Below are 26690 nucleotides of genomic sequence, written 5' to 3' on the forward strand. Positions count from 1 at the left end.
TTAGTCCCACTTTCTCACTCTTTTTTTTTATCATGTAAGAAACTGTTTGCAGTTTCTCCTCTGAGTCAGCTAATATCACATTGTCATCTGCATATCTAATATTATTTATATTTCCTTCTCCAACTCTTATTCCTTCCATTCTTGATATAATACTCAGTAGGATTACTCAGTGTAAATATGTTTCACTTCCATAGTAAAAATATCTAAATGCTTTCATAAAATTATCTTTACAGCAGACATCCTCAGTCCTTTCCATCTCAAATCTCTATAATATTATTTCAAAATATTCTAGATATATGACAACAATAGCATTTCTATTTACATTGATATTGTCAAGAAATACTGTTTGGGTATTAATGACATTTTCTGGTAAGATTCTTAATTTTCTTATCGTCTCTTTCACGTATCGAGGATTATCTTGTTCCTCTTATAAGTGGAAATCGGTAATGGATAGATAAGTGATAGATACTCGATTATTTCTCTTCTTTCAAATGACCGTAAAAGGAATATGGGGGAAAAGAATAATGGCTTACAGGGAAAGTTTTCGGGTGGGAACTAATCAACCAAATGTATAAGATAACTGGGACCCTCCCTGTGGCATCATTCTCTGCCACCGTAGTATTCACTTCAGATAAAGATCTTTTGTAATTTGACCTATTTATAAAAGCAGGAAAAAATCATAGCGTTACTTCATGCCTCCTATATTTTCCTTATCTTTTCATAAAAACAGATAGTTTGATACGGCATGAGCGGTAGCAAAGAGTATTAATGTTATCCAATAGAAAATCGATATATTCAACCTAAAAAAATACCCGTAACATTTTATAGGTATATATGGATTTATTGATGAACTGAAGCAAAAATAAAAATATTAAACGAATAGGTTATTCCCTTATCTATAGGAAATTTTCATTAAATACATAATGCATTAAAGTAGATTGATAAAATAGACGAAAAACGATGCTATTAAGAAACATATTTACAAAAATATACTTGCTACCTATCATTATGAATGTAATACTGTAAATCCATAACAAATTTTCGATTATAATATTTAAAATTTTATTGTTTATTTTTCATGTCTATTTCGAACTTGACTCATTATCAGTGAACCAAAGCAGATTGAAGTGTTGTACTATAACAATATCTACTCCATTTGTGAAATTGTAAAAAACAGATAATCAAACTTTATTTTTTATCCTTAACTAATGGGAGTTATATGGATAAGAAGATTACACATTAGATATGGTATTAATATAGTATTTTTCTTTAGCAACGGTCGAACTATGCGACTGGGAAAATGAATGTCTACTCACTTTTAGAAGAAAAATGAGTGGGAAGACATGTATTGCACCCTTCAAAATACAAAATAACGAGCTATTATAACTATTTCTACAAAACGATTTACTTGGGAAATAGGGAAAGTGTTAGTTTCTTTGAGAAAATTATAAAAAAGAGTTATATAATTAAAAGAAAATATATCTTGAAGGACATTGGATTGAAAATCATACCAATGTTGATCTACATTATAGAAGGAAATGTTAATATTTCCTGAATGAAGGGTGAATAGTTACACCTCTCTCTTCTTGGTGTTCTCATTAGGGTTATGAAGTAAAAAAGTATTTTTGCTGAATATTTACTAATTAAGGAAAAATATTACTTTTCACTAAGCTAATAGAGAACTAAAAACCACCTAATGTTTTTGTGAAATTCACCCGAGCAACTGATTTCTTTTCATGGAAATTTCTGCGTTAATAATTAGGGTAAAGATTAAACTATATAAAATGCAACTATTAACCTTGCAATACTGAAACAACTATATACCCAAGTATGAAATTAACGTGATTCAAATACACAACACCTTGTTTGGTTTAACCTTTTGTCTATTTTTTTTTTTCATTTTTTATTTTTATTTATTAATTTTTTTTTGTATCCACAAAAGAGCGACTCTATTCCTTTCCCATTGCCTCCTGCATCATGGGTTTAATAAACTTATATTGATAGTTATTTATGATATAGGGAACACTATTCTTTCCCTTATTGTTGCTATTTTATCCTCTTTTTTTATGTAAATACACAGAATAGCTCTCTCGTTTTACTTACAGAGGTTCCAGTGCAGCTCTATGACGACATTAACATCGCTAAAAGTTGTTACCAATATTTGACATTGAAATGACATTTTCATCCAGTTTATTGCATCCTTCATCGGCTGATACACAAAATATACCATTCTAATAGAAAGTTATGAATTGATATAGGAATGTTTTGGAATGCAATTTCTGTTGACAGGAAAAATCCCGGATCATTGGATAATACCAATACAATTCGAAAGTTTTTTTTCGTTGGTATATGATTTGATATATATATATATATATATATATATATATATATATATATATATATATATATATATATATATATATATATATATATATATATATATATATATGTATATATATATTATATATATAATATATATATATATATATATATAATTATATATATATATATATATATATAGACATATATATATATTATATATATAGTATATATATATATATATATATATATATATATATATATATATATATATATATATGTATATATATATATATATATATATATATATATATATATATATATATATATATATATATATATTGATATATATAAATATATATATATATATATATATATATATATATATATATATATATATATATATATATATATACATGTATATATATATATATATATATATATATATATATACTGACAAAGAGAGAGAGAGAGAGAGAGAGAGAGAGAGAGAGAGAGAGAGAGAGAGGAGAGAGAGAGAGAGTAGAGAGAGTAGAGAGAGAGAGAGAGAGAGAGAGAGAGAGAGAGAGAGAGAGAGAGAGAGAGGAGAGAGAGAGAGAGAGAATATTTATATCATTAGATAAAAAACGGTTATAACTATATGAACGAATGTAAGAAAAAAAATATCATGCTATTTCTTTCCTCATTAACGTTAATGTACATTGAGTGTTTGTTGAAAGAGATGCAAGATTTTTTGAAATCATTAGCATGTTATGTTCAATGAAAAAAAAAGGGTTTGGATCCGGAATGTGCTGCTCCATTTTCCCCAATTACGTGATCATATTATGAAACGCCTAGAAATAGTGTATTTCCCAGAAGGGTCTCTTCACCCTGATTTATAAGTGCGACATTGCGTCGAGAACAAATTAGTTAATATTGTTTGATTATAGAATTGTATTTTTCCATGTAATACGTGCTCACCTGAATAGAACTCTCTTGATACACATGACACCTTTATCTAGTATTAATGCAAATTATGAAGAGATTAAAGGGATTCAGGAATTACTGTGTGGTAAATAGATCTATCAGAAAACTAAGAAAAAGAGAAGTAAATTTACTTTTATAATGTTCTGCTAATTTGGAGTCTTCCTTGGCTCCAGGTCAAGATGACATAGTTATGATATTGTGCCTCTGTCACCTAAAATAGATTATGTCAGTAGTTTACCCTCATTACCTTTGCCCAAGTATGAGAGTTTTAACAACAATTATAGCATAAGTAAATTTTATAACTCTGGTGGTTTAAGTACAATACAGATATGGATTTCGAGTCGAGATCCTTATTATGGAAAATAATTCACAGGAAAGGTCACCATTAAAGACCTACTTGAGCCTTCGTTTACCAGAACGAAAAAAAAAAAAAAAAAAAAAAAAAAAAAAAAAAAAAAAAAAAAAAAAAAAAAAAAAAAAAAAAAATGTTAATGTAATTGCCATATCTTCTGTATGTACAAAATCGAAAATGATTTTGTGGAACATAAATAAAACCTGAATTTTAAACTGCAATATAAAAAGCAACTTTTAATCAGCCTTAATTTTTAACAATATAATAAATATTAAGTTTCATAGCTTTATGCATACTGTTCATAATTATAGCTATTTCCATACTATCTATGAAGAAATATTACTACCTAAAATTTCGATGCACAGAGAGAGAGAGAGAGAGAGTGAGAGAGAGAGAGAGAGAGAGAGAGAGAGAGAGAGAGAGAGAGAGAGAGAGAGAGAGTGTGTGTTAACCATTTGTTTAAAAATTTTCTCTTTCAATCGTAGTTCTCATATAAATGCTATCCGGGAATACTGCCCTTTTAGCATTTCAAATTACATAATAAAATATTCTCCATATAGATTATCCAAAAGAAAAGAGAGAACCTTTTGCGGGTATTCCATGTGAATATACTTACTGAAGGCTTTTGCCTTTCAAGATATTGAAATTCAATTATTCAAATGATTTACATAAAATGTCACTCAGAGAGAGAGAGAGAGAGAGAGAGAGAGAGAGAGAGAGAGAGAGAGAGAGAGAGAGAGAGAGAGAAGAAGAAGAAGAAAGAAAGAAGAAGAAGAAGTTAAGGTGGAGGTATTATGGTGATATCTAAAAAAGTACATGCATACTTCATTATAGGTTTTCAGTATAGAGGGAAAGAGATAAATTATGGAATTTTGGCTAAGTAAATCTCTGAGCCAAGGTCTTAAGATGCCGTGATTTAGAAACATATACATTTTCACTTCGGCTAATGACTTGATACTTTAATGAATAGTGAAACTACGTGAAAACTGAAAAGCCTAGAAGAGCTGTTAAACTCTACATTATTCAATATTTTATTCAAGTCTATATTGCGTTTTACATTTGAGTCCGAGATGGTGCCAACTAAAAGATTGAGGGTATTAGCAAGGTGCTTAGGTAATTCATACGCTGCTTAACCTACGGAATTGATCATTGGCATAGCGGGATAATATGTGTTTTGGCTCATGTACAGATTAACAGAACTTCAAGGCTTGGCAGTTTTGGTGTAGTTTCACTATTCACTAAATTACCAATTGATGACGTCTTTGGAATATCTATCTGAAACTTTAGATATAAGAAAAATTTAAGTTACCATTTTCAACAGAACCATGATAGAATTAATTAAACTTTGTATAAATGTTTATAATATTTGATTTAATTGAAAATTTAAGCACAAACTTTTGGTATGGCCAGTACTGAGCAACATGTATGTATGGATTTTTTTAAAAGAAGAATTCTAACAAATATTATACCTAATAACGTGAAATGGTTTCGTAATATTGAAGAAATTTATGTTTTGCCATAAAATGAAAATTTCTAGACTTTTATTCATAGATTTTCTTATGTAGCTGGAGAATAATTGTATGTTACATTTTTTTAGACTATCATATATATGATGTGAAGATAACCTAGCCACCAATGGGTGCCAGTCCCAAGCCCGGATAAATAGGGAGGGTTGGTGTTAGGAAGGGCATCCAGCCGTAAAAACCTGTGCCAAAACCTTAAATGGAATGAGCCGAAATAGGGAAAGAGGTAATACTAGGGCGTACTCCGTAAACGACGCACAGAGACATCGCCCTAACTCTGTGATAAAGGCGAGGGCTACTGCATCAGGAGCGGGTGCAGCTAAAGAAGCGATCTCAATTTGGACTCAGAATATGTCAGCTTAATGTTGTGTCCATGACTGGGAGAGGTAGAGAAGTGGCTGACTTGATGAGGGAAAAGAGAGTAGATACTATGTGTGTCCAGGAAACACGATGGAAGGGAAATAAAGCTAAAGAGTGTGGTGATGGATATAAGCTATATTATAGCGAGCAAATAAACAAGGTAGGAATGGAGCTGGCACAGTACTGTCTGGTGAGCTGAAAAATGCGGTGATAGAGGTGCAGAGAAAGAATGACCGTATCATCAGATTAAAGATGTGTTGTGGAAGAGAGACTGAATATTATAAGTGCATATGCACCTTAAGTTGATTGCACAGAAGAGGAGAAGGGAAATTTCTGGTGAGACATGGATGGAGTAATGCAAGAACTGGAAGAACAGGAGAGGGTCATAGTGGGGGCAGATTTGGATGGCCATGTTGGAAGTGAGAATGAGGCAATTGGTCGTGTGCATGGAGGCCATGGAATTGGGGAGAGAAACCCAGAAGGAGAGAGTGTTGTGGACTTTGCTGTGTCATTTGACAGGGCAATAGTAAATATATTCTTTAAGAAGAAAAGGGAACACCTAATAACTTATAGGAGTGGGGGAAGATGCTCCCAGATAGACTACTTCTTGTATAAAAGGATAAAGCTGGTGGAAGTCAAGAACTGCAAGGCTATCCCAGGTGACCATTTAGCACCCCAACACAGACTGCTATGTATGGACTTAGGCCTAAAAAGGGAAAGAAAAGCTAAAGCTAAAGGGATAAGGAAAATTAAATGGTACAAACTTGTGAGGGAAGGAGATAAGATGAGAGAGTTTAAGAGAAGGGTTTTGGAGGATATTGATAGAGGAATTGAAGATGTTCAAGAATGGTGGACACAAAATGCAGCAGTAATGAGAAGGCATGGAAAGGAGCTGCTAGGAGAGACATATGTATCATATGGGAAGAAAAGGAGAGTTGGTGGTGGAGTGAAGAAATTGAGAAAGTTGTAAAAGATAAGGAGGCAAAGAAGAGTTGGGAAGAGTCACAGTCAGTGGAAGACAGAGAGAGGTTCAGAGAGAAAAACAAGGTGGTAAAAGATAGTAGCCCAAGCTAAAGCTAAGGCATATGATGATGTGTATAATGAGCTGGAGACAAAGGAAGGATTAAACAAGATGATCAAGCTATCGAAGACTAGGAATAAGAGCACCAAAGATATTATACACATCAAACAAATAAAAGATCAAGATGATGTAGTACTTAGAAAGGAGGAAGACATTGTAAAGAGATGGAAAGTATATTTTGAATAGCTGTTAAATGACAAAATGATAGATTATTAAGAGAGGATGGACTGGTGAATTTTGGCATGGTAGTAAATTTCTCTAAGCAAGAGGTAATAAATGCACTGAGTAAGATGAAGAATGGGAAGGCAACTGGACCAGACATGATTCCTGTGGAGGCATGGAAAGCCTTAGGAGATGAAGGAGTGGATATACTGTACGATCTCATGATAAAGATTTATGAGCAGGAAAAGATACCAAATGCGCGGTGTGGGAGTATATTGATCCCAATCTTTAAAGGGAAAGGTGATATCCAAGAGTGTGGGAATTACAGAGGTATTAAATTGATGTCCCACACTTTGAAGATACTGGAAAGGATGATAAATGCCAGACTAAGAGAAGAAGTAGAAATAGGTAAAGAGCAGATGGGATTCATGAAGGGGAGGGGAACAACAGATGGCGTATTTTGTCTGAGGCAACTAATGGAGAAATCCCGGGAAAAGCAAAGAGACCTGCATGTGGTATTCATTGAACTTGAAAAGGCTTATGATCGAGTCCCAAGACAAGAGGTATAGAGGAGTCTGAGGGAGAGGAGGGTGCCAGAGAAGTACGTTTGACTGACACAAGAGATGTACCGTAATGTATTTATTATAGAGTGAGGAGCAGTGCTGGGAAGATGAGGGTTTTGAGGTGAGAGTAGGATTACACCAAGGGTCGGCTCTGAGCCCATTTATCTTTAACTTAGTGATGGACGTTTTATTAGAAAAAGTAAGGGAGGCAATACCATGGAACATATTGTATGCAGATGATATTGTTCTGTGCGCAGAGAGCAGGGAAGATCTGGAAATGAAATTTGAAAGATACAGGCAAGTACTTGAGGACAGAGTAGATCTAAGACAGAATATATGTGTACCACCAGTGAGGGGGATAATAGAGAAAGTATTCAGCTTAGGGGAGAACAGATAAAGAGAGTTAATAAGTTTAAGTATTTGGGATCCTTTGTTAACGCTAGAGGAGGTATGGAAGATGAAGTTAAACATTGGGTACAGGCAGGCTGGAACAACTGGAGAGCAGCCTCAGGAGTTCTTTGTGACGAAAGAATACCACTGAGGTTAAAAGGAAAATTTTATAAAACAGTGCTAAGAACAGCAATGCTGTATGGAACGGAAACAGCAAGCATGAGGAAGACAGGGGAGAAGAAGATGGATGTGGCAGAAATGAGAATGCTTAGGTGGATGTCTGAGGTGACAAGAGAGGATCGGATAAAAAATGACTATATAAGGGGGTCGACAAAGGTGGTGGAAATATCAAAGAAAGTGCAGGAAGGGAGGCTGAGATGGTATGAACACCTGATGAGGAGAGATGAGGACCACGTTAGGAGACATACTATGGAGATGGAGGTTCAGGGAAGAAGAAGAAGAGGGAGACCAAGAAAGAGATGGAGGGACTGTGTGAATAGAGACTTACAGGAGAAGGGGATTGATGAGGCAGAAGCGCAGAATATAAAAAGATGGAAACGGCTCATCCACAACGGTGACCCCATATAAAAATGGGTACCAGCTAGGAAGAAAATATATGATGTAAAGATAGATTCATGTTTGGTGTATATATAATGACAACGAATATCTCTGAATATGGACATTACTACTCAAATCAAAGTAATAAAATTAACACATCTGTATTCACTTCTACATTTTTAAAATGCTACGAATTTCCAGCCCTGAGTATGGTTGTGAGGAAATAAACAAGAATAGGACTATAGGCCAAAAATTTAATTATCCTAAAATTATATTAGACAATACTCGAAGAACAGCAAAAAAAGAAAAACATATCTAGGGAATGAAAATGATACACAAAACTTACTTATATTGCCATATTGTGATTCTTTTTAATAAATTCACCAATTCTTATAATATTTCAACTTTAATGTAGCATTTACAAGCAGCAAAATAATAAGAAGAGCCCTAATAAAGATTTCTTGTGACATTACCAAGAGATGTGTATAATATACTCCATGTAATTCACGTGAAAAAATTATGTATTGGTCAAACTGGTAAAACCCTTGAAAAGAGAATTGTGCCACCTATCAAAAGTGTCAGGCATGTCGAAGAAAACAATGCAATGTTGGTCAGTGTTAGAAATATAAATCACAGGATTAATTAGCTAGGCACAGATATTAGTTCATTCAACTAACCAACTGGAAAGTAACAAATAGAGTTAAGTTTTATAAAAGAAAGTGTTTATATCATCTTGAATAAAGGATACGGGATTTAAACTCGATGCATTTATATGCAAAGAGATCTGCAAGCAATATAATAAAAAGAACTCAATCCCTTAATGTAAAGATATCTGTTCCTCAGTTAATAACTGCTTATGTTAAATAAATCTTTTAGATTTAAGCTATCATTCATATGTAGGTACAATTACTGTATATAGATATACACACGTGCTTTGATGCTACTTACTGGTATGTTTCTATATAAATATGTTGATAGGAAAAACATGTATAAACATGTCTATAATTATATGTTTATTAAAATAGGATTATATATGCATAAATGTGTAGATGCATGTTAATCATAAGGGCAAGCATGTATATTGGTTTGTATGCATCTATATATATCCATTTGCATGTCTGTGAATATATATGTATGATTTTTTGAGTATTTGTATGGATATGAATAAGGCATATTAATATAAAGAACTGTGCTGAAAGGCCGAAAAAATTCCTGCAATCCGACATAACCCCAAGTGAAACTTGGCTAGTGGGGTAAGAACTCCACCCAAATGAATACACCTGTAAAACTAAGTCCAAGTGGTTTGTCGGGCTATCGAGTACTGTTCTGCAAATATCTGTTTGTATATCCATACTCTTAATGTACAGTATAAAAAGTAAAATCTCCCCCTCAATAAATCAATCCTCTCTAAAGAATTAACACAAATCTTGCTAGGACTTGATCTTTTATTTTCTAGTTCATTTTCCCTAAGGTTTTTCCCTGTGATATTAATATATATATATATATATATATATATATATATATATATATATATATATATATATATATATATATATATATATATATATATATATATATACATACATATATATATATATATATATATATATATATATATATATATATATATATATATATATATATATACATATATATATATATGTTTATGTGTGTGTGTGTGTGTGTGTGCGCGTGTGTCTGTTTTTATTTTCTATGTGATGGCTCCTTATGTAATAAATCATTCCCTTGATTCCTGTCTTCATTGATTTAATTTGTTTTTTCCTTTCATTTCCTTTGGTGCAAATAGGCTTATACCTTATACGTGACCAATCGCCCTTGCAAGTCGACTAGTTTATACTAGGTCTACTGATTACCAACATTGATCTCTCTCTCTCTCTCTCTCTCTCTCTCTCTCTCTCTCTCTCTCTCTCTCTCTCTCTCTCTCCTATATTTATGATTTGTTATGAATAAAAAATATTCATTATTGAGGGTAACTGACCAAATAATAGTAACAACAACGTTAGTTGTAAATCCAAAAACGCCCTTCTCATGTCCCCATCATCTCATAAAGTCAGTTGACCATCATGATGACCATGGCCAAATTAGTACTGTTGTATATTATTGCCGTTATTATCATAGAATAATTTTGGTATAAGAAAAAACCATGCAAATAACGTTAACTGACTTAAGCTGAAATCGCATTTCTTGGCCAGGGCACCAGCCACCCGTTGAGATACTACCACTAGAGAGCTATGGGGTTCTTTGACTGGCCAGACAGTACTATATTGGATCCATCTCTCTGGTTACAGTTCATTTTCCCTTTGCCTACACATACACCGAAAAGTCTGTTCTTTACATATTTTCCTCCGTCTCTATGCACCTAACAACACTGAGATTACCCTCCAAAAAAATGCTTCACCTAAGGGGTTAACTACTGCACTGTAATTGTTCAGTGGCTACTTTCCTTTTGGTAAAGATAGAAGAGACTCTTCAGCATGGTAAGCAACTCTTCTAGGAGAAGGAAACTTCAAATTGAAAACATAGTTCTCTAGTTTTGGGTAGTACCATAGTCTTTGTACCATGGTCTTCAACAGACTTGGGGTAAAGTTTTGTGGCTTGAGGGTACACTTGGGCACACTATTCTATCTTATTTATCTCCTTAGTTTATCTAGTTATTATAATTTATATAAAAGATATCTATTTTAATGTTATTGCTGTGCTTAAAATTTATTTTGCCTTGTTTCCTTTCGTCCCTGGGCTTATAGCATCCTGCTTTTCCAACTAAGGTTGTAGCTTCGCAAGTAATAATAATAATAATAATAATAATAATAATAATAATAATAATAATAATAATAATAATAATAATAATAATAAGTAATGTAATGTACTGCAGCAGAACCCTCCTACCATTAGACGTGTCAGCCCAGGGGCATCGGTAAGCCCTATTTGTTTCATCCATTTTGACTCTGCAGTAGTTGCTGAAAAGAACTATTTTCCTTTGAAAAAATTATTGATAACATACACTTCTCAGACAAAGTATTACTGTGTTAGTTGTAATTGTGAGATTCGCTTAAAAATTGCATCTATTACGGAACATAAACTAAGATGCAAAATCCGGCAATTTGGTATGCATAAATTCGTCTAGTGCTACAAATTACAGAATATTTTTTAAGAGAATAGATGATGATCCCCAATAACAAAGAGCCCATATTCAACACATACCCTATATTCATTATCAAAGGTTACTCCAGAGAGTAAAAAAAAAAAAAAAGTAAAAAAAAAAAAAAAAAAAGTAATTACCACTTTTACATTTCAGCTTGTGTTTCAAGGGTTAGCTCTTTGTACAGAAAATTTGTACTTCGCAATTTGCTTAAATTACCTGAACAGAAAAACTAATCTGCAGCATATTGAACCATATACTAGTATTGTGCAATTCACCTCGATCCCGAAGGGACTTTCACAATTATATTTTGCTGTTTTGTTTTCTTGCACTTCTACAGGATTCATCCAAGACTTGTAGGATACGTTAGAATATCAATTTTAAAGATCATAGAATAACTCATTGATATTCTGCTTTCTCAAACAACACTAATTCTGTTTGGTTCCATCCAAATCCCTACAAACAAGTGTAATATTTCCAGAAGTTATTGATAAACTACTAAAGCCTCAAGTGTTCTCCTTTTCCTGAAATATCATAAAAACATAAAAGGAAACGTATTTAAAATACCAATAACATATGGTACAAGGGATTATCCTCTCCTTATATCAGATATTACATCTTGCTGTAAGCATTTCGCCATAAGAGGTTTTCCTTTCAATATCTTATGTATGTTTTCTGTCTGGTTGAACAAACAAAGGAAGTGTTGCTAACTTTACTCAAACTAATTTTACTAGATTTTCAGCAATCGATAAGGTACACAAACTGGTAGCTTGTCCATATGAAAATAAACTTATGGCTCTCTCTCTCTCTCTCTCTCTCTCTCTCTCTCTCTCTCTCTCTCTCTCTCTCTCTCTCTCATGTATATATAAACGTATTGTCATGGGATTCCAGTTATATGAATCATATTTTGCTTCTGTCAAACTGTAATGAAATGTCAAATACAAATCTGCAATAATTATCCTTGTCAGTTTTACAGCTTAAAAAAAAAAGAAAAACAAAAAAAGCTTTATTTGTTTGACTAATTTCATGTGTTATGCCTCTGTATTATTATTATTATTATCATTACTATCCAAGCTACAACCCTAATTGGAAAAGCAAGATGCTATAAGCCCAGGGGCTCCAATAGGGAAAAATAGCCCAGTGAGGAAAGGAAATAAGGAAATAAATAACTGAAGAGAACAAATTAACAATAAATCATTCTGAAAAAAGTAATGTCAAAAGAAATATATCATATATAAACTATTAACAACGTCAACAACAAAAATGTCATATATAAACTATAAAAAGACTCATGTCCGTCTGGTCAACAAAAAAGCATTTGCTCCAACTTTGAACTTTTGAAGTTCTACTGATTCAACAACCCGATTAGGAAGATCATTCCACAACTTGGTAACAGCTGGAATAAAACTTCTAGAGTACTGCGTAGTATTGAGTCTTATGATGGAGAAGGCCTGGCTATTAGAATTAACTGCCTGCCTAGTATTACGAACAGGATAGAATTGTCCAGGGAGATCTGAATGTAAAGGATGGTCAGAGTTATGAAAAATCTTATGCAACATGCATAATGAACTAATTGATCGACGGTGCCAGTGATTAATATCTAGATCAGGAATAAGAAATTTAATAGACCGTAAGTTTCTGTCCAACAAATTAAGATGAGAATCAGCAGCTGAAGACCAGACAGGAGAACAATACTCAAAACAAGGTAGAATAAAAGAATTAAAACACTTCTTCAGAATAGATTGATCACCGAATATCTTAAAAGACTTTCTCAATAAGCCAATTTTTTGTGCAATTGAAGAAGACACAGACCTTATATGTTTCTCAAAAGTAAATTTGCTGTCAAGAATCACGCCTAAAATTTTGAAAGAGTCATACAAATTTAAAGAAACATTATCAATACTGAGATCCGGATGTTGAGGAGCCACCGTCCTTGACCTACTTACAATCATACTTTGAGTTTTGTTAGGATTCAACTTCATACCCCATAATTTGCACCATGCACTAATTTTAGCTAAATCTCTATTAAGGGATTCACCAACCCCAGATCTACATTCAGGGGATGGAATTGATGCAAAGAGAGTAGCATCATCTGCATATGCAACAAGCTTATTTTCTAGGCCAAACCACATGTCATGTGTATATAGTATGAAAAGTAATGGGCAAAGAACACTACCCTGTGGAACACCGGATATCACATTCCTATACTCACTATGGTGCCCATCAACAACAACTCTTTGAGATCTACTACTTAAAAAATCAATAATAATGCTAAGAAACGACCCACCCACTCCCAACTGTTTCAGTTTGAAAACAAGGGCCTCATGATTAACACGGTCAAAGGCAGCACTAAAATCAAGGCCAATCATACGAACTTCCCGACCACAATCAAGGGATTTCTGTACAGCATTGGAGATTGTAAGAAGGGCATCACATGCTCCAAGGCCTTTCCGAAAACCAAATTGCAAACTAGGGAATAGATGATTACCTTCAGCAAACCTATTAAGACGTTTTGCCAGAAGACGTTCAAAAACTTTAGATAATATGGGAGTTATGGAAATTGGGCGGTAATCAGTGGGACTTGAGCTACCACAAACACATTTACATAGAGGAGTAACATTACCAATTCTCCAACAAGTGCTAAAAGCTCCTCTTCTTGCTAACTTGCGTAAAATAACAGATAACTTTGGAGCTAGGAAATCTGCTGTCTTTATAAAAAACAAAGGACAAATACCATTAGGGTCTACACCTCCATAAGCATCAAGGTCCATCAACAGAGCTTTAATCTCACGAGATCGAAAAGCTAAACTAGTTAGTTTAGCCTCAGGAAAACAGGAATGAGGAAGTTCAAGTTTTTCATTACTCTGTTTACTGTCAAAAACATCAGCCAAAAGGGTTGCCTTTTCCTTTGGACAGTGAGTGACTGAGCCATCTGGTTTAAGTAAAGGAGGAACTGTTGCATCTACACCAAAGAGTGCAGATTTAAGGGTAGACCACCATTTATGTTCCTGAGTTGTACCAGAGAGGGTTTCTTTTATGATTAAATTGTACTCCTTTCAGTTGAGGCATAAACACTCTGAGCAAAAGCTCGAAGCTGAGTATAGTTGTTCCAGGTCAAATCTGATCTGTTACCCTTCCAAAGGTGATAGGCCTCCTGCTTCTCCAAATAAGCACGTCTACAAACATCATTGAACCACGGTTTGTCCTTCATTCGGTACCTTAGCACACGAGAAGGGATACGCCTATCAATTATGTTGACTAGATTCTCATTCAAAGGGACAACAGGATCTACACTATTATATAATTGTGACCAATTCAAGCACAAAAGATCATGCAAAATCCCATTCCAGTCTGCTTGGGATTTCATATAAATTTTACAAGAATATGATATATCAGGGACAGGCTGCTCAGTCTTCACTAATAATGAAATCAAGGCATGATCAGAAGTCCCGACTGGAGAACCAACCTTACTAGTTATAACGCCAGGGGAGTCAGTGTATACGAGGTCCAAGCAATTACCAGACCTGTGAGTAGCTTCATTTATGATTTGCTCACAGCCTAATTCTGAGGCAAAGTCTAAAGCTCTTAAGCCATGGCCACTCCCTATGGTGAGCATTAAAATCACCAACAAAGACAAACGAAGCCTTTCTATCATCTTCTTGTATCTTAGCCATAATGGTAAGAAGACAATCAAAGATAGAATCATCCATGTCTGGATTCCGGTAGATTGAACACAAATAAAAGTTGTTATGCCTGCCACAAACTTTTATTACCTGAATCTCATGACATCCACATTGATAGCAGGACTTATGAGAAGCAGGGTACTCGGTCCTAATATACACCGCCATTCCCCTGGCCCTAGGAATGGAATCTGTACTCACAGTCCTTTTGTTCTGAAGACTTTGGTTGTTCTAAGATTATTCTTTTAGTCGCCATTGTTACTTGTTCTCCGATGGTTTTGTTTGTTCAAGCCTCGCTCGAACCTACGCATTGTTCCAATGGCAGAATATTTCACATTTCTCTATGGAAGAGATGTTCTTCCTATTCCGATACATCTTTTGGAAGCGGGAAACCAATAATTACTGAAAATGTTTGGTGTCCAGAAATCATGAGTCTACTATCATGACTGATAGTTGACATATAGTATTCTAAAATTTCATAAAGTTCCTTGAAAAGTCCCATCGTGTATGTATCGTGCAACATCAGCCATTGTCATATATGCAAATAAATGAATAAAGTGATTGATGGATAGATTTGTAGATAAAAATATTATTAAACGATATTGTAAAAGGAATATATAAAGATATATTAAGTGATAAGAAGAATTAAGAAAAGCAAGAGAAAGTCCTAGGATACTTGATTATAAAAATATGAATCACATGGTTATAACGAAAATGTCGCCTGAAATAGTTTTATGAAACATATGCTTTTTATCATTTGAACTCTAAAAATTCATAATAAATACTAATAAAAACATTGTTTGAGACTGTGATACATGTTAACAATTATCATAATGCTAGGGGGCTTAGATAAGAATATTATGATAAACATGTTTATCTCTTTTTCATTAACTTTGAGGTAAAATGTGCGATTAAAAAAAAAAAAAAAAAAACTATGAATTCTCCGAATGGTATATAACGATTAAGGACATCTGAAATCCCAAGCTCTGGCAAGATTATTGTCACAGGTGAAACAGTGAGTCCTTGGGAATTGAGGTCCAAGACTCAAGCGTAAAGGATTGAGGAAGGGTAGTCCATCTGAAGCGTTTTAGAAGCTGGATATTCAAGAAGAGGCCAGATAGACATATCATATGCTTTTAGAATGGATATTTCTGGTATACTAATCGTGGGGTGAAGGAGTCCAGCCGTATGAAGCAGTTAATCTTGCGGTGCGAAAGTAATCCAAACAAAGATTGCATTATATGTAGGTCTTTGAAAGTAAAATTTCTGTTCCACTTCCTGAAGTCTTTCTTAGCTATTAGACTAGTACCTATCTACAGGTGGGTGGACTGATGGAAAGCAGGCTGGTAGCAATAACGGACTTGGCAATCATAAACCAAGAACTTTACCACTCAAGGGAAGAGTGGTGGACGAATAATAAGCGATGGAATAATAAACGACTACGAAACATTTAAAAATGAGAATAGGTTTCTAGAATGGTCATTAAATATTCTCCCAAAATTTCGTGAAGTAAAGGTAAAATTATACCGTGGAAATTACGTATTTCAAAATATCTTTCCATTTTTACAACATTCCTAAATGCAATGAACTAAATATGTATTTTCACAGAATATTTTTTTTTTCATTATTATCCCGTGTGAAAATACATAACAGTATCCTGTAGAGCTAACTGAGGCCGAATGTCAAAAGCTAATTGCATTAACGATGCATATCTCGAAAGATTATAACCAATCAAGAAGCGATTAGAGGCGATTAAACGAAAAGAGATCCAACAACGGTTGATGGCAAGGTTTCCAGATGGGATATGATTTTATGTGAAGGTTCGTTATGAAGGATTCTAATTGGAAATGGATACATTATGCAGAGTGAAATAAATAAAGTGACTGTTCGTGACTACCATAAAGATACTTGGCGAAAATATATCAGATCCATTCTTTTAATTTTGTGACCATATAGTTTTAGCAGGAGATAGACAATCACATATATGTATATAAATTTTCTGTCTCTTGCTATATTAGATATGGTCATTTATATATATATATATATATATATATATATATATATATATATATATATATATATATATATATATATATATATATATATATATATATATATATATATTTATATATATATATATATATATATATATATATATATATATATATATATATATATATATATATATATATATATATATATATATATAAATATATATATATATATATATATATATATATATATATATATATATATATATATATATATATATATATATATATATATATATATTTATATATATATATATATATATATATATATATATATATATATATATATATATATATATATATATATATATATATATATATAAAGTTATCTATAAACACAATCTAAGGTACTCGTTATGAAGCACAATGGCATTTCAGAATAAAAAAATAAAGGTCTGTTTTATAATGATCTATATGCTTTATGATTCAGTAATGCTCACTGATTTATTATTAATAAGAGTAGATAATTGTTTTATCAGAATAATGATTGAATCCTTAAGGAATAAATTGCAGAGTTGTTGTTAATGGGTACAAGTAGTGAGTATGGGAATATTCTCGGCTCATTACTTCTCATATGCTATACGGATTATATGCGGTATGACCCTAAAAAACAAGCTTTTTGTAATGAAGATGTTACTCTCTTTGCATCAGATCCATTCTCTGAAAACAAACGTTTGGTTCTTGAATTTATTGATAGAGATCTAGCTGGAGTGATACGGTGAGCATGGGGAAGTATTTGAATCCTTACAAAATTCAAAGTATGGTTATAAGTCATCAAGGACAGTTTCTCTTCAACGTCCAGATCTTTTCATAATAATCTCTTTTCAACTGTATGTAACCCATTTGAAAATCAATTTAATTCTAGCTTTAATTGTTTATTCAAATTTACTTTCTAAGGATTTGATATTTCTATTGATAACTGTATCCCGAGGAAATTCTTTTCTTGTGCCATATTTTTTCCTTTATTATATATTTCTTTCCTACCTGGTCTTCAGCTGTATGAGTGTTCTGAATTGCTAGACAAAAATTAATCCCTGACACTGTTGTTCAATTAGTTGTTTGTGTAAGTTGCATAAATATTTATGTAATCGTGACAATTATTTGTATTTAGATCTTCCCAGATTATACCATACAGAACGTAGTAGTAAATGTACGGTTTATATTAAGAATCTTGTGTTTCCCCCACAAGGTTTAATACTACGCAGTATTCTAGAAGTGAAATGAATAATCGTCCTGAACTGGTAGTTGCATCGGTGGCACTCTGAAAATAGAAACTAATAGCAAGCCATATACATAAGTCTCTTATTATAGTTTATATATGACTTATTTGTTTAACGTTGTTACTGATCAAAATGTATTTGTTTTTCATCATTTCTCATTGTTAGTTTATTCGTTGCTTATATACTCCCTTTTCCCACTAGGCTGTTTTCCCTGTTGAGGACCTTAGTCTTGTAGATTTCTGCTTTGTCAATTATGGCTGTATTTTGGGTCTATCATTTTCAAGTTGAAAGCATTTCACTTGAATTGAATCTATCGTACCATTTCGCCTTTGTTTATCATTCTCTATTCTATCAACTTTATTTTATTTATGTTGTACCTTGAACTTACGGCTATATCGACGATATCCGAAAAAAGGCTGGATTCGACAAACAACTTTATAGGGTTTTGGATCCAGAGTTATTCATGCAGAGGGAATCCGATCATTTGTTGAGGCGTCGGTATTTTTTCAAGAAACTTATGGGTCTTTTCTCGGTACGGGAACTTTCCATTCGTTGGGCAACATCAGATGGCGTTGTTGGAACCCCCCCCCCCCCCTCTCTCTCTCTCTCTCTCTCTAGAAGAATTTATATTCATTCAAAAGTGATAAAAAGAACGAGAAACAGACAAAGGTAATATTTCATAAAACTGGCTACCGGTCCTCTCATAGAGTTACTGTTAAATGTTTCTTAATGTGCTCATCCCAATCCATAGGAATTTCTTTAACTTGTTCTCCTTATAAAAAAGACGGTTGATGCGTAAATAAAAACAGTTTTATGTTTTACCTACGATATTCTACTAAACATTTTAATAATTATTTTAACAATCACCTGAATATGTGAGGTAACATCTTTTGTAGTGGAATAAAGTAGACCCCATGGTGGCCTCAACATGGACGTTTTCATAGATATTCCCAACCTGAATAGACCGCAAGGGAGTTAGGTGTTCTCGGTTTTTCTCATTGGTTCTGTCTGGGAATATTTTTATGACTAGAGTTCTCCCTGAAAACCTATACTTTCACTGTGCTAACACAAAGCACAAATATTGCTACTATGAAGATTCTTGCGTTATTATGGAATTCCTCTTAAATATGTGAAGTTGATATAGTCTGTTCATAAGCATAGTAAGTGAAACATTAATGGTAGTGAAGTCCTAACAAATGACTTTCCAGTGAACATCTGAGTACTCCAAGGAAATGTGTTGTTTCCTATGTTGTTTATCCTCCTCGTGAATTTTCTGTTGCGTAAAATAGTTGGAAATGGTGGAAAAGGATTGGACTTAATTGGTAATAAGAAATTACCTGATCTAAAGTATGATGATGAAGTCCTAATTAGCAGAAAACCCCAAGAGTTGCAATGCTTGATTGCCTGAATGCGTGAAATATCACACGAGGTTGGGCTCAAGATGAATAGAATAAAGACAGAGATGAAGAGAACAGAGTATGCAATAGAAGATGAAATATCATAGGAAGGAGAAAGGATTAATGAGGTAGAATCATTCACGCATTTATGAACTAGAATTTACAATACAGGTTCTTCAGAATTACAGGTTAGTGAATGATTGAAAAAAAAGCAAATCAGACAATGGCTAGGTTGAGTAAAATTTGGAAATCAAATAGCCTATAATTACATGTAAGAATCAGACTATAAATCAGTTTAGTGAGTTTTGTGTTACTGTCTGGATTTGAGAACAAAGCCCTCAGAAGAATATTGGAAGTTAAATGGCAGGACAAGTTTAGAAATGAAACTAAAACATAGATTACTCGAGTGATATATATGAATGAGATCATGTTAAGGGGTAGACATTAGAGATATTAGTTCACCAAATGTTTAACTGGGTTCCACAAGGCTTTAGAAGAGTTGGAAGACCCAGACCTTCATGGTTGAGGTTTATGAAACGTGAAGTAGTAGATGATGAATGGAAAAGCATTGGATTAATAGCTCAAAATACTGGATGAATGGCAAAATCTAACCAAGTCCGTTAGTGTCAATAGGTGCAGGAGACGATGATGTATCAAATCAGGTTTGCTCTTGGGACGCTCGTGGAATCTTTTAATAGAAGTCTCGATCAGGACGTGGTATAAATGAAAGTAAAGTTTTTTATAATTTCAATTATTTCTTAACATATCAAAAGAATAATAAAGATTACAAAGATACTTACCATTTTCGTTGGCTGTTCGTTGAAAGTAATAGTAGGCTAACTTCTGTGTCTGCTTTATATATATTATATAAAAGGAAATTAAATGGGTAGACAAAATATAGCAAACTAAGTCTGACGTGTATGACATTCGGGTAGGCTAGCCTACTTATTCGCAAAATGAATGTATAGTCACCTTCTCGTTGGTTTTATGAAGTATCCTCCTCAATCACCTCCTTGTCATGGCCATCTAGCAACTCAAAGGTGTCATCGTCAGCCACTTCGTCGAAGCCTTCGACTACTGACTGTCCTTTCCAAAGTCACGATTTTCTTGAGTCGGTTGGAGGGCTTCCTCATGACTGAAATAACCAAAGTACTTCACACACCCTGGCCACACATGTTTCTAGCAGGCATTCAAGGTCTCGTGCTTGACGTCCTGTGAGGATTCCTTGACAACAGACATACAGTCTGCTATTGGGAACTTTTTCCAGTAGTCTGTCATGATGAGGTCAGGGTCATTGTCGGTAGCATTTTGAAGTCACGCCATTGCTTGTTGTGCATCCAATACACAGGCAGCAAGTTCATGTTGCGCCGCTGAAGTGCACAGGTAAAACTGTTTTTAATGAGATGGCCAGCAATATCATCGCTCATAATAAATGTACACCTGGAGATGACAAAAAATGGCACATGTATTAGAATAATGGATATGAAATCTAACATTAGGTGAAACCAAAAAAAAAGTTAATTTTTATGCACATTTGATTTAGAAAAATGGAAAACTACACCATTAGCATATCTGTCTTGTGCTGCCTTAAAACTGGAAGCACGGCCTACTGAGGCATCTTCTTTCAAAACAAACCTGTCAAAAACTAAAAGATATTTTAATTGAAATACACTAAATTACGCATGTTAAGAGGAGTACATTAAATTAAATTACGAGTTGTACACATGTAAGTTTAAGAAAAAAGTACATATGCTAATTATCGTTTATGTAAGGTGTAAATACAGTACACTCGAAATACAAAATAAAAAAAATTTAATGATAAATCAGAGTACAGAATGTACAAGTACTAAATATACAAAAAAAAAAAAAAAAAAAAAAAATTCAATTTGGCAAAACTGTAGATTCATATATACGTTGTGTACGCATCTACTGCAGAAACTTGCCTCTATGCTATGGAATTAAAGCAAGATTTAAACTTTAGTTACATTAACTGTATTGTATATGTACACTCAAAATATAAATGTTTAATTGATAAATCAAATACAGTATATCATATACAGGTACTAAAGGTTCCAAAATATTATTTAAATTATCAAAACTATATATTCGTACACCACAGTAATTGCTGACACGTGTGTCTATGTTAAGGGTGAATTTTAAGCTGATAACAAACAGGATTTTAACAAATTAGCTACTTACACTTTACAGTAACTACAGAACATAAGAATTTTAAATATGAAATGTCCATAAACTTATCAGTTTTATCCATATTCCATACTCGTTCTGTTTTTGTACCCCGTATTTACATTGAGCTTTTGAATCTTGTACAGGAAACAGATCTCTACATCTTGGTCCAGAGAAGATGACTCCCCATTAATTTTCAATTTTTTTCCTAAATAAACACTATTTAAACTTACCAAACCATCCTTTGGTTGCTTGGCAAGACGGCTGTTGGGTTGCAGCGTCTTAGCTTGTACACAGCATAGAATCATCTTCCATGAAATGGCAGTGTAGAGATTTGCCTTTTTCCCGCATAGTGAGGGAGTCGGTAGCAATCCCCTTTCGATGCTGGTCCTTTGATCCCCCCCCCCCCCCCCCCCCAAGGACATTCTCCATCTTAAACATGCCATTTTCCCTCACCCTGGATACAACCTTCCCACTATAAGGGCACTTGCACCTACGGCAGCGCGAATCTTAACAACAATCTACTTAATGTACCTCATGTTACTCTCGTTAGCACTAAAAACTCTACCAACGGGTGCGTGTTTCATCCCTTCCTTGCACTTATCAATGCTTTACGCTTCTCTTGAAGGTTATAGGCTTCTTTTGACATTTAGTAGACCTTCGGAAGTCGAAGAACCTTGCTCGGGGGTCCATGATCTTGAAACAAAGGCAAGGCATAATTCTGACAAAATGCATTGAGATGAAGCAGGAGATGTACACACGAGGATATACGAAGCAAGGGTGAGGCTGAGTCACCGAGAGATGGATTGTTTATACTGAGAGGAGAAGGAAGTGGTGCAAAGTGAGCAGAGTGCAAGGAGCATTGTTGATTTGAAATCATCGTACAATGAGAGTACTTATCGCGGATCCGCAAATGTGTGATTTTTTATTCAATAGGCTATACAATTCTCTGTTGGAATGGCCGAAATCGCAAAGAATGAACCAATGAAAAGAGAGGGCTGACTATATATACAACAAAAAAATGCAGCCGTTTCTAGTTCACTCCAGGACAAAGGTCTCAAATATGTTCTAATTTAAAATTGGGGTTTGACCACTTTTCATTACCACGCTTGTCACTGTAGATTGGTGATGGTGAGACACTGTAATCTTATCGATGAAAGCAAGTATAGGTGGCCAAGGCTTGTATAGTTTTCCTGATCAAGGTAATACACAAACCGTCTGTGTGTTTGTTTGTGTACGTATTTATGTGGGGTTTAGGATCGTAAGTGGTTAATAGTTTAATTGTTTATTAATATACACATTATATGGCTACACAATGGCTCTAAGATAAGCTATTAAGATACTGTTGTAATTTACTATGGTAAGGCAAAAAATCAATGACCTTGATTTCATCTTTGCAAGACTAAGGGGAAATTATAATTACCGATCAAAGGAAATATTGACCCGTCATTTAGAAAACAGCGATTTCATTAGGACCTTTAACCCATTTTTAATCATTTTACCTTATTTTTCAATGAATGTTAAGGTTTTAAAAGTTTAATGCAGTTGTGATTCGAAAATTTCCAATAATGTTTTAACAATTTACTATATCAAAGATATCTGTAATCGTTTTCCTCGCCGAGTGGTTGATACTCAACAAATAAGTAGAAAAAAAGTGGATGCGTTATGTATGCATAAAGGGAGAGAATTATTTGCATTTCGCATGCAAAAATACAACTATAACAGAAATCTATCTTAATAGACTTTGTCTCACTTGCTATCCTCAACAAAGTGATATGAGGAACTTGAAGCTTCCTAGTAATTGGGTTTAATCATTCCAGATATTCATAAAAATCTAGTAATTCCTGAATCTTCCCGAACAATCTTCAATATCTCAAAATTGAATTCACCAATTATGACCAACGGATAATTTTGCGTACTAATGTCATTCTTAAAAGCCCATAAATAGTTTCGATGAGCTTTTGAATGCAATCTAAATGTCTCTTTCATAAGAAAAACAAACACCTCAACTCGCATTTCACCATGAAATGGTCGAATAATTAAACAATATCATGAGAGAAATGGAAGATTTTTTTTTTTTTTTTTTTATCATATTCCGGACTTCTAGCCAGTACTCTTAGAGATATTATTTAAAAGCTTTTCCTTATCATTTAACTTTCCTACCAAACACAAGTTCAACGAGAGAGAGAGAGAGAGAGAGAGAGAGAGAGAGAGAGAGAGAGAGAGAGCTCAAACGCCATCTGCTGTTCCCCAACGAATGGAATGTTCCCACACCTATTATAAAAGACACATAAGCTCCTTTAAAAAATCGCGACGCCTCAACAAATGATCGGATTCACTCTGCATGAATAACTCGGGATCCAAAAACCTTATAAAGTTGTTTACCTATTCAGATTTTTTCGGATGGTGTCGATATATTCGTAAGGTAAAGGCATAACATAACAGGAATAAAGTTGATAAAGTATTGAAGAATATTATCTAAATGTGCAATGGTGTGTCTTATTTCATGCAAGTGAAGCTCTCTTGATTTGAAGATGAAATGTCCCAGAATGGTAGCAATTGAATTTGTGAATAATGTATATTATACTGATTCATGAGTATCTGAGAATCATTCTTTTACTTAAGAGTGAATGACATATTCAAATAAATATCGAGAAAAACAAAAAAGTTTTCTTATCTTTTATCAAATCCTCACCGAATATTTTCTTATATTACCTGGAATGTATTACTGTACTAGGTTAATCTTCAACACACCAAATCATGAGTGTCATATAAACATGCAAGGGTAAATAGAATAACGCAAACATTAGGTAACGTAGAAGCAAAATATGAGAAAACGAAAATCAAAAAGTCCCCTATGTATGGGAAAGGTAAAATGAGAATACATGCAATGATAAAAAAAGCCCCTTCTTTATTAAATATGAGAATGATATCAAACTGTAGTAAAGACATAGAAGAAAAACAGAATCAAAGGAGAGATTTGAGAGTCCAGGAACAGGTAATTTCTAGTGACTGGAAAGATGGTCTGAGAGAAAACGATGAATTACTAATAAATCCCGGAACAACATTTTAGATTGATGGATACCTTCGGATGATTACAGAATAGCCCTTAAAGATATCCTTTTGCAAATGCTGGGAATGATCTTCAAAAGTGCGCTGTATCTTTCTTAAGTTTTTATCTAATATAGGAACTGATAGGCATACATACATACATACATACATATATATATATATATATATATACGTATTGTAAATGTTTGTCAATTCAGTGCAATGGTATGTATAAACAGAATTAGCCGTGTGCAAATATATATATATATATATATTTATATATATATATATATATATATACACACATATATATATATATATATATATTGGTGTGCTACTGTCTTAAGCACACATTTGAGTATGAGTTGTTTTCAGATGTATTTAGATGGTTTATTGAACACATCTTGGTGGTTTTTTAAGTTTTATTGTATATAAACAACTGAGTTAAACATCTCCATCACTGGAGGAAGCTGTGTTGGTCCACATGACCAATTCTGGTGAAGTTTAGACAAGAACTGAACAAATTACTGATATCCCAAAAATCGTACACTTGCTTTAATTTGGATAAGTGACGGAATCGGAAGACACCTGCATCCGGTGACGTCACAAACTTTCACACGAAGAGTTAATGTGTTGACACTAAGAAAGAATGACAACTCAGCATCTTACATCCTGTACACAATTTGAGTTGACCATAGCAAATCTCACGGCCAGCTCTTCCAACCAACATGACATATTACGTCATTTGTTTTAAACATGTAATATTACTATTCTAATCATTACATATGCTCGGCCAGCTATCTCAATTTTTTTTTTACAAAAATTTAACAACAAGCCGAAACATGGTTATTAGGTGTGACTGGACATACGTATCATTCATTGTCCAAAACTAGCTATATCCAACTGAGGACGAATGTCCAAACAGGCACACCAAAACTAATAACAATAATGCATACAAAAAAAGATATTACCAAAGCAAAAAGAAAAATGCATGATAAAACCAAGATCATACATATGGTACATTGCTAGCAAATGATTACATGGTACCAAAAAACAAAACAAATTCTGACTTACAAATGATTCGGTAACTTGATAAAGAATAATTGTTACCTTTGTCAGAAACAAGATACTCAACATTCAGTGCACAAATACGAATTCCTGGTACGTACACGTACCACGGTTTCGTACATATATATATATTTATATATAGGGCTGATACATTTTATTAGATGCCCATAGATTCTGTTATATATCTTATATATTTTTCTTTTTTTTTTTTTTCTCTTTTCTTTTTTAACATTCCGGCTTATATATTTTTTATTAGATGCCGAGAGAAAAAATGATTTATATCCTTTTTTATTTTATTTATTTTTTTAAATGTTATTTTAAATGTATTTTTAACAATGCAAATGTAGAGAATTTCTTTAATTACATATTACTAGCGTACTAATCAGCTTTTCATACAAACATCAATCCGACAAATTACTCCCTTAGCGAATGAGGTGGCCACTCATACAGCTTTGAACTGGATTAAATAGGGGGTATTGTCAGGGCTATGCAACTCATTCCTTTGTAGCTGCTTGCTGTGCCGTAACCTACGCCAAACAAGGATGTTCACGGCGATAAATATCATCACCGTGAAACACAAACTAGCCAGTATTATGGGGTGAAGA

General features: G+C 33.5%; 1 protein-coding gene across 1 annotated transcript; it reads left to right on the forward strand.

The window, feature by feature from the left end:
• Positions 1-5863: 5863 nt before the first annotated feature.
• Positions 5864-18430, forward strand: LOC137639707 (uncharacterized). Its single transcript, XM_068371955.1, has 3 exons — positions 5864-6212; positions 17817-17883; positions 18355-18430. Exons 1-3 carry the CDS (start codon positions 5864-5866, stop codon positions 18428-18430), a joined length of 492 nt encoding a protein of 163 aa, XP_068228056.1.
• Positions 18431-26690: the final 8260 nt, after the last annotated feature.

The sequence above is a fragment of the Palaemon carinicauda genome, chromosome 4 (assembly GCF_036898095.1).
Source record: "Palaemon carinicauda isolate YSFRI2023 chromosome 4, ASM3689809v2, whole genome shotgun sequence".
In the NCBI taxonomy this organism is placed as follows: domain Eukaryota; kingdom Metazoa; phylum Arthropoda; class Malacostraca; order Decapoda; family Palaemonidae; genus Palaemon; species Palaemon carinicauda.

Excerpts from the sequence above, each read along its gene's own strand:
- LOC137639707 (XM_068371955.1), top strand. The coding sequence starts at position 5,864 with ATGGATGGAGTAATGCAAGAACTGGAAGAACAGGAGAGGGTCATAGTG. Across the intron at positions 6,213-17,816 it reads ACCCCAACACAGACTGCTAT|ATCCATTCTCTGAAAACAAA; the intron begins GTATGGACTTAG and ends TCTTTGCATCAG. Across the intron at positions 17,884-18,354 it reads GATCTAGCTGGAGTGATACG|GTTTAATACTACGCAGTATT; the intron begins GTGAGCATGGGG and ends TTCCCCCACAAG.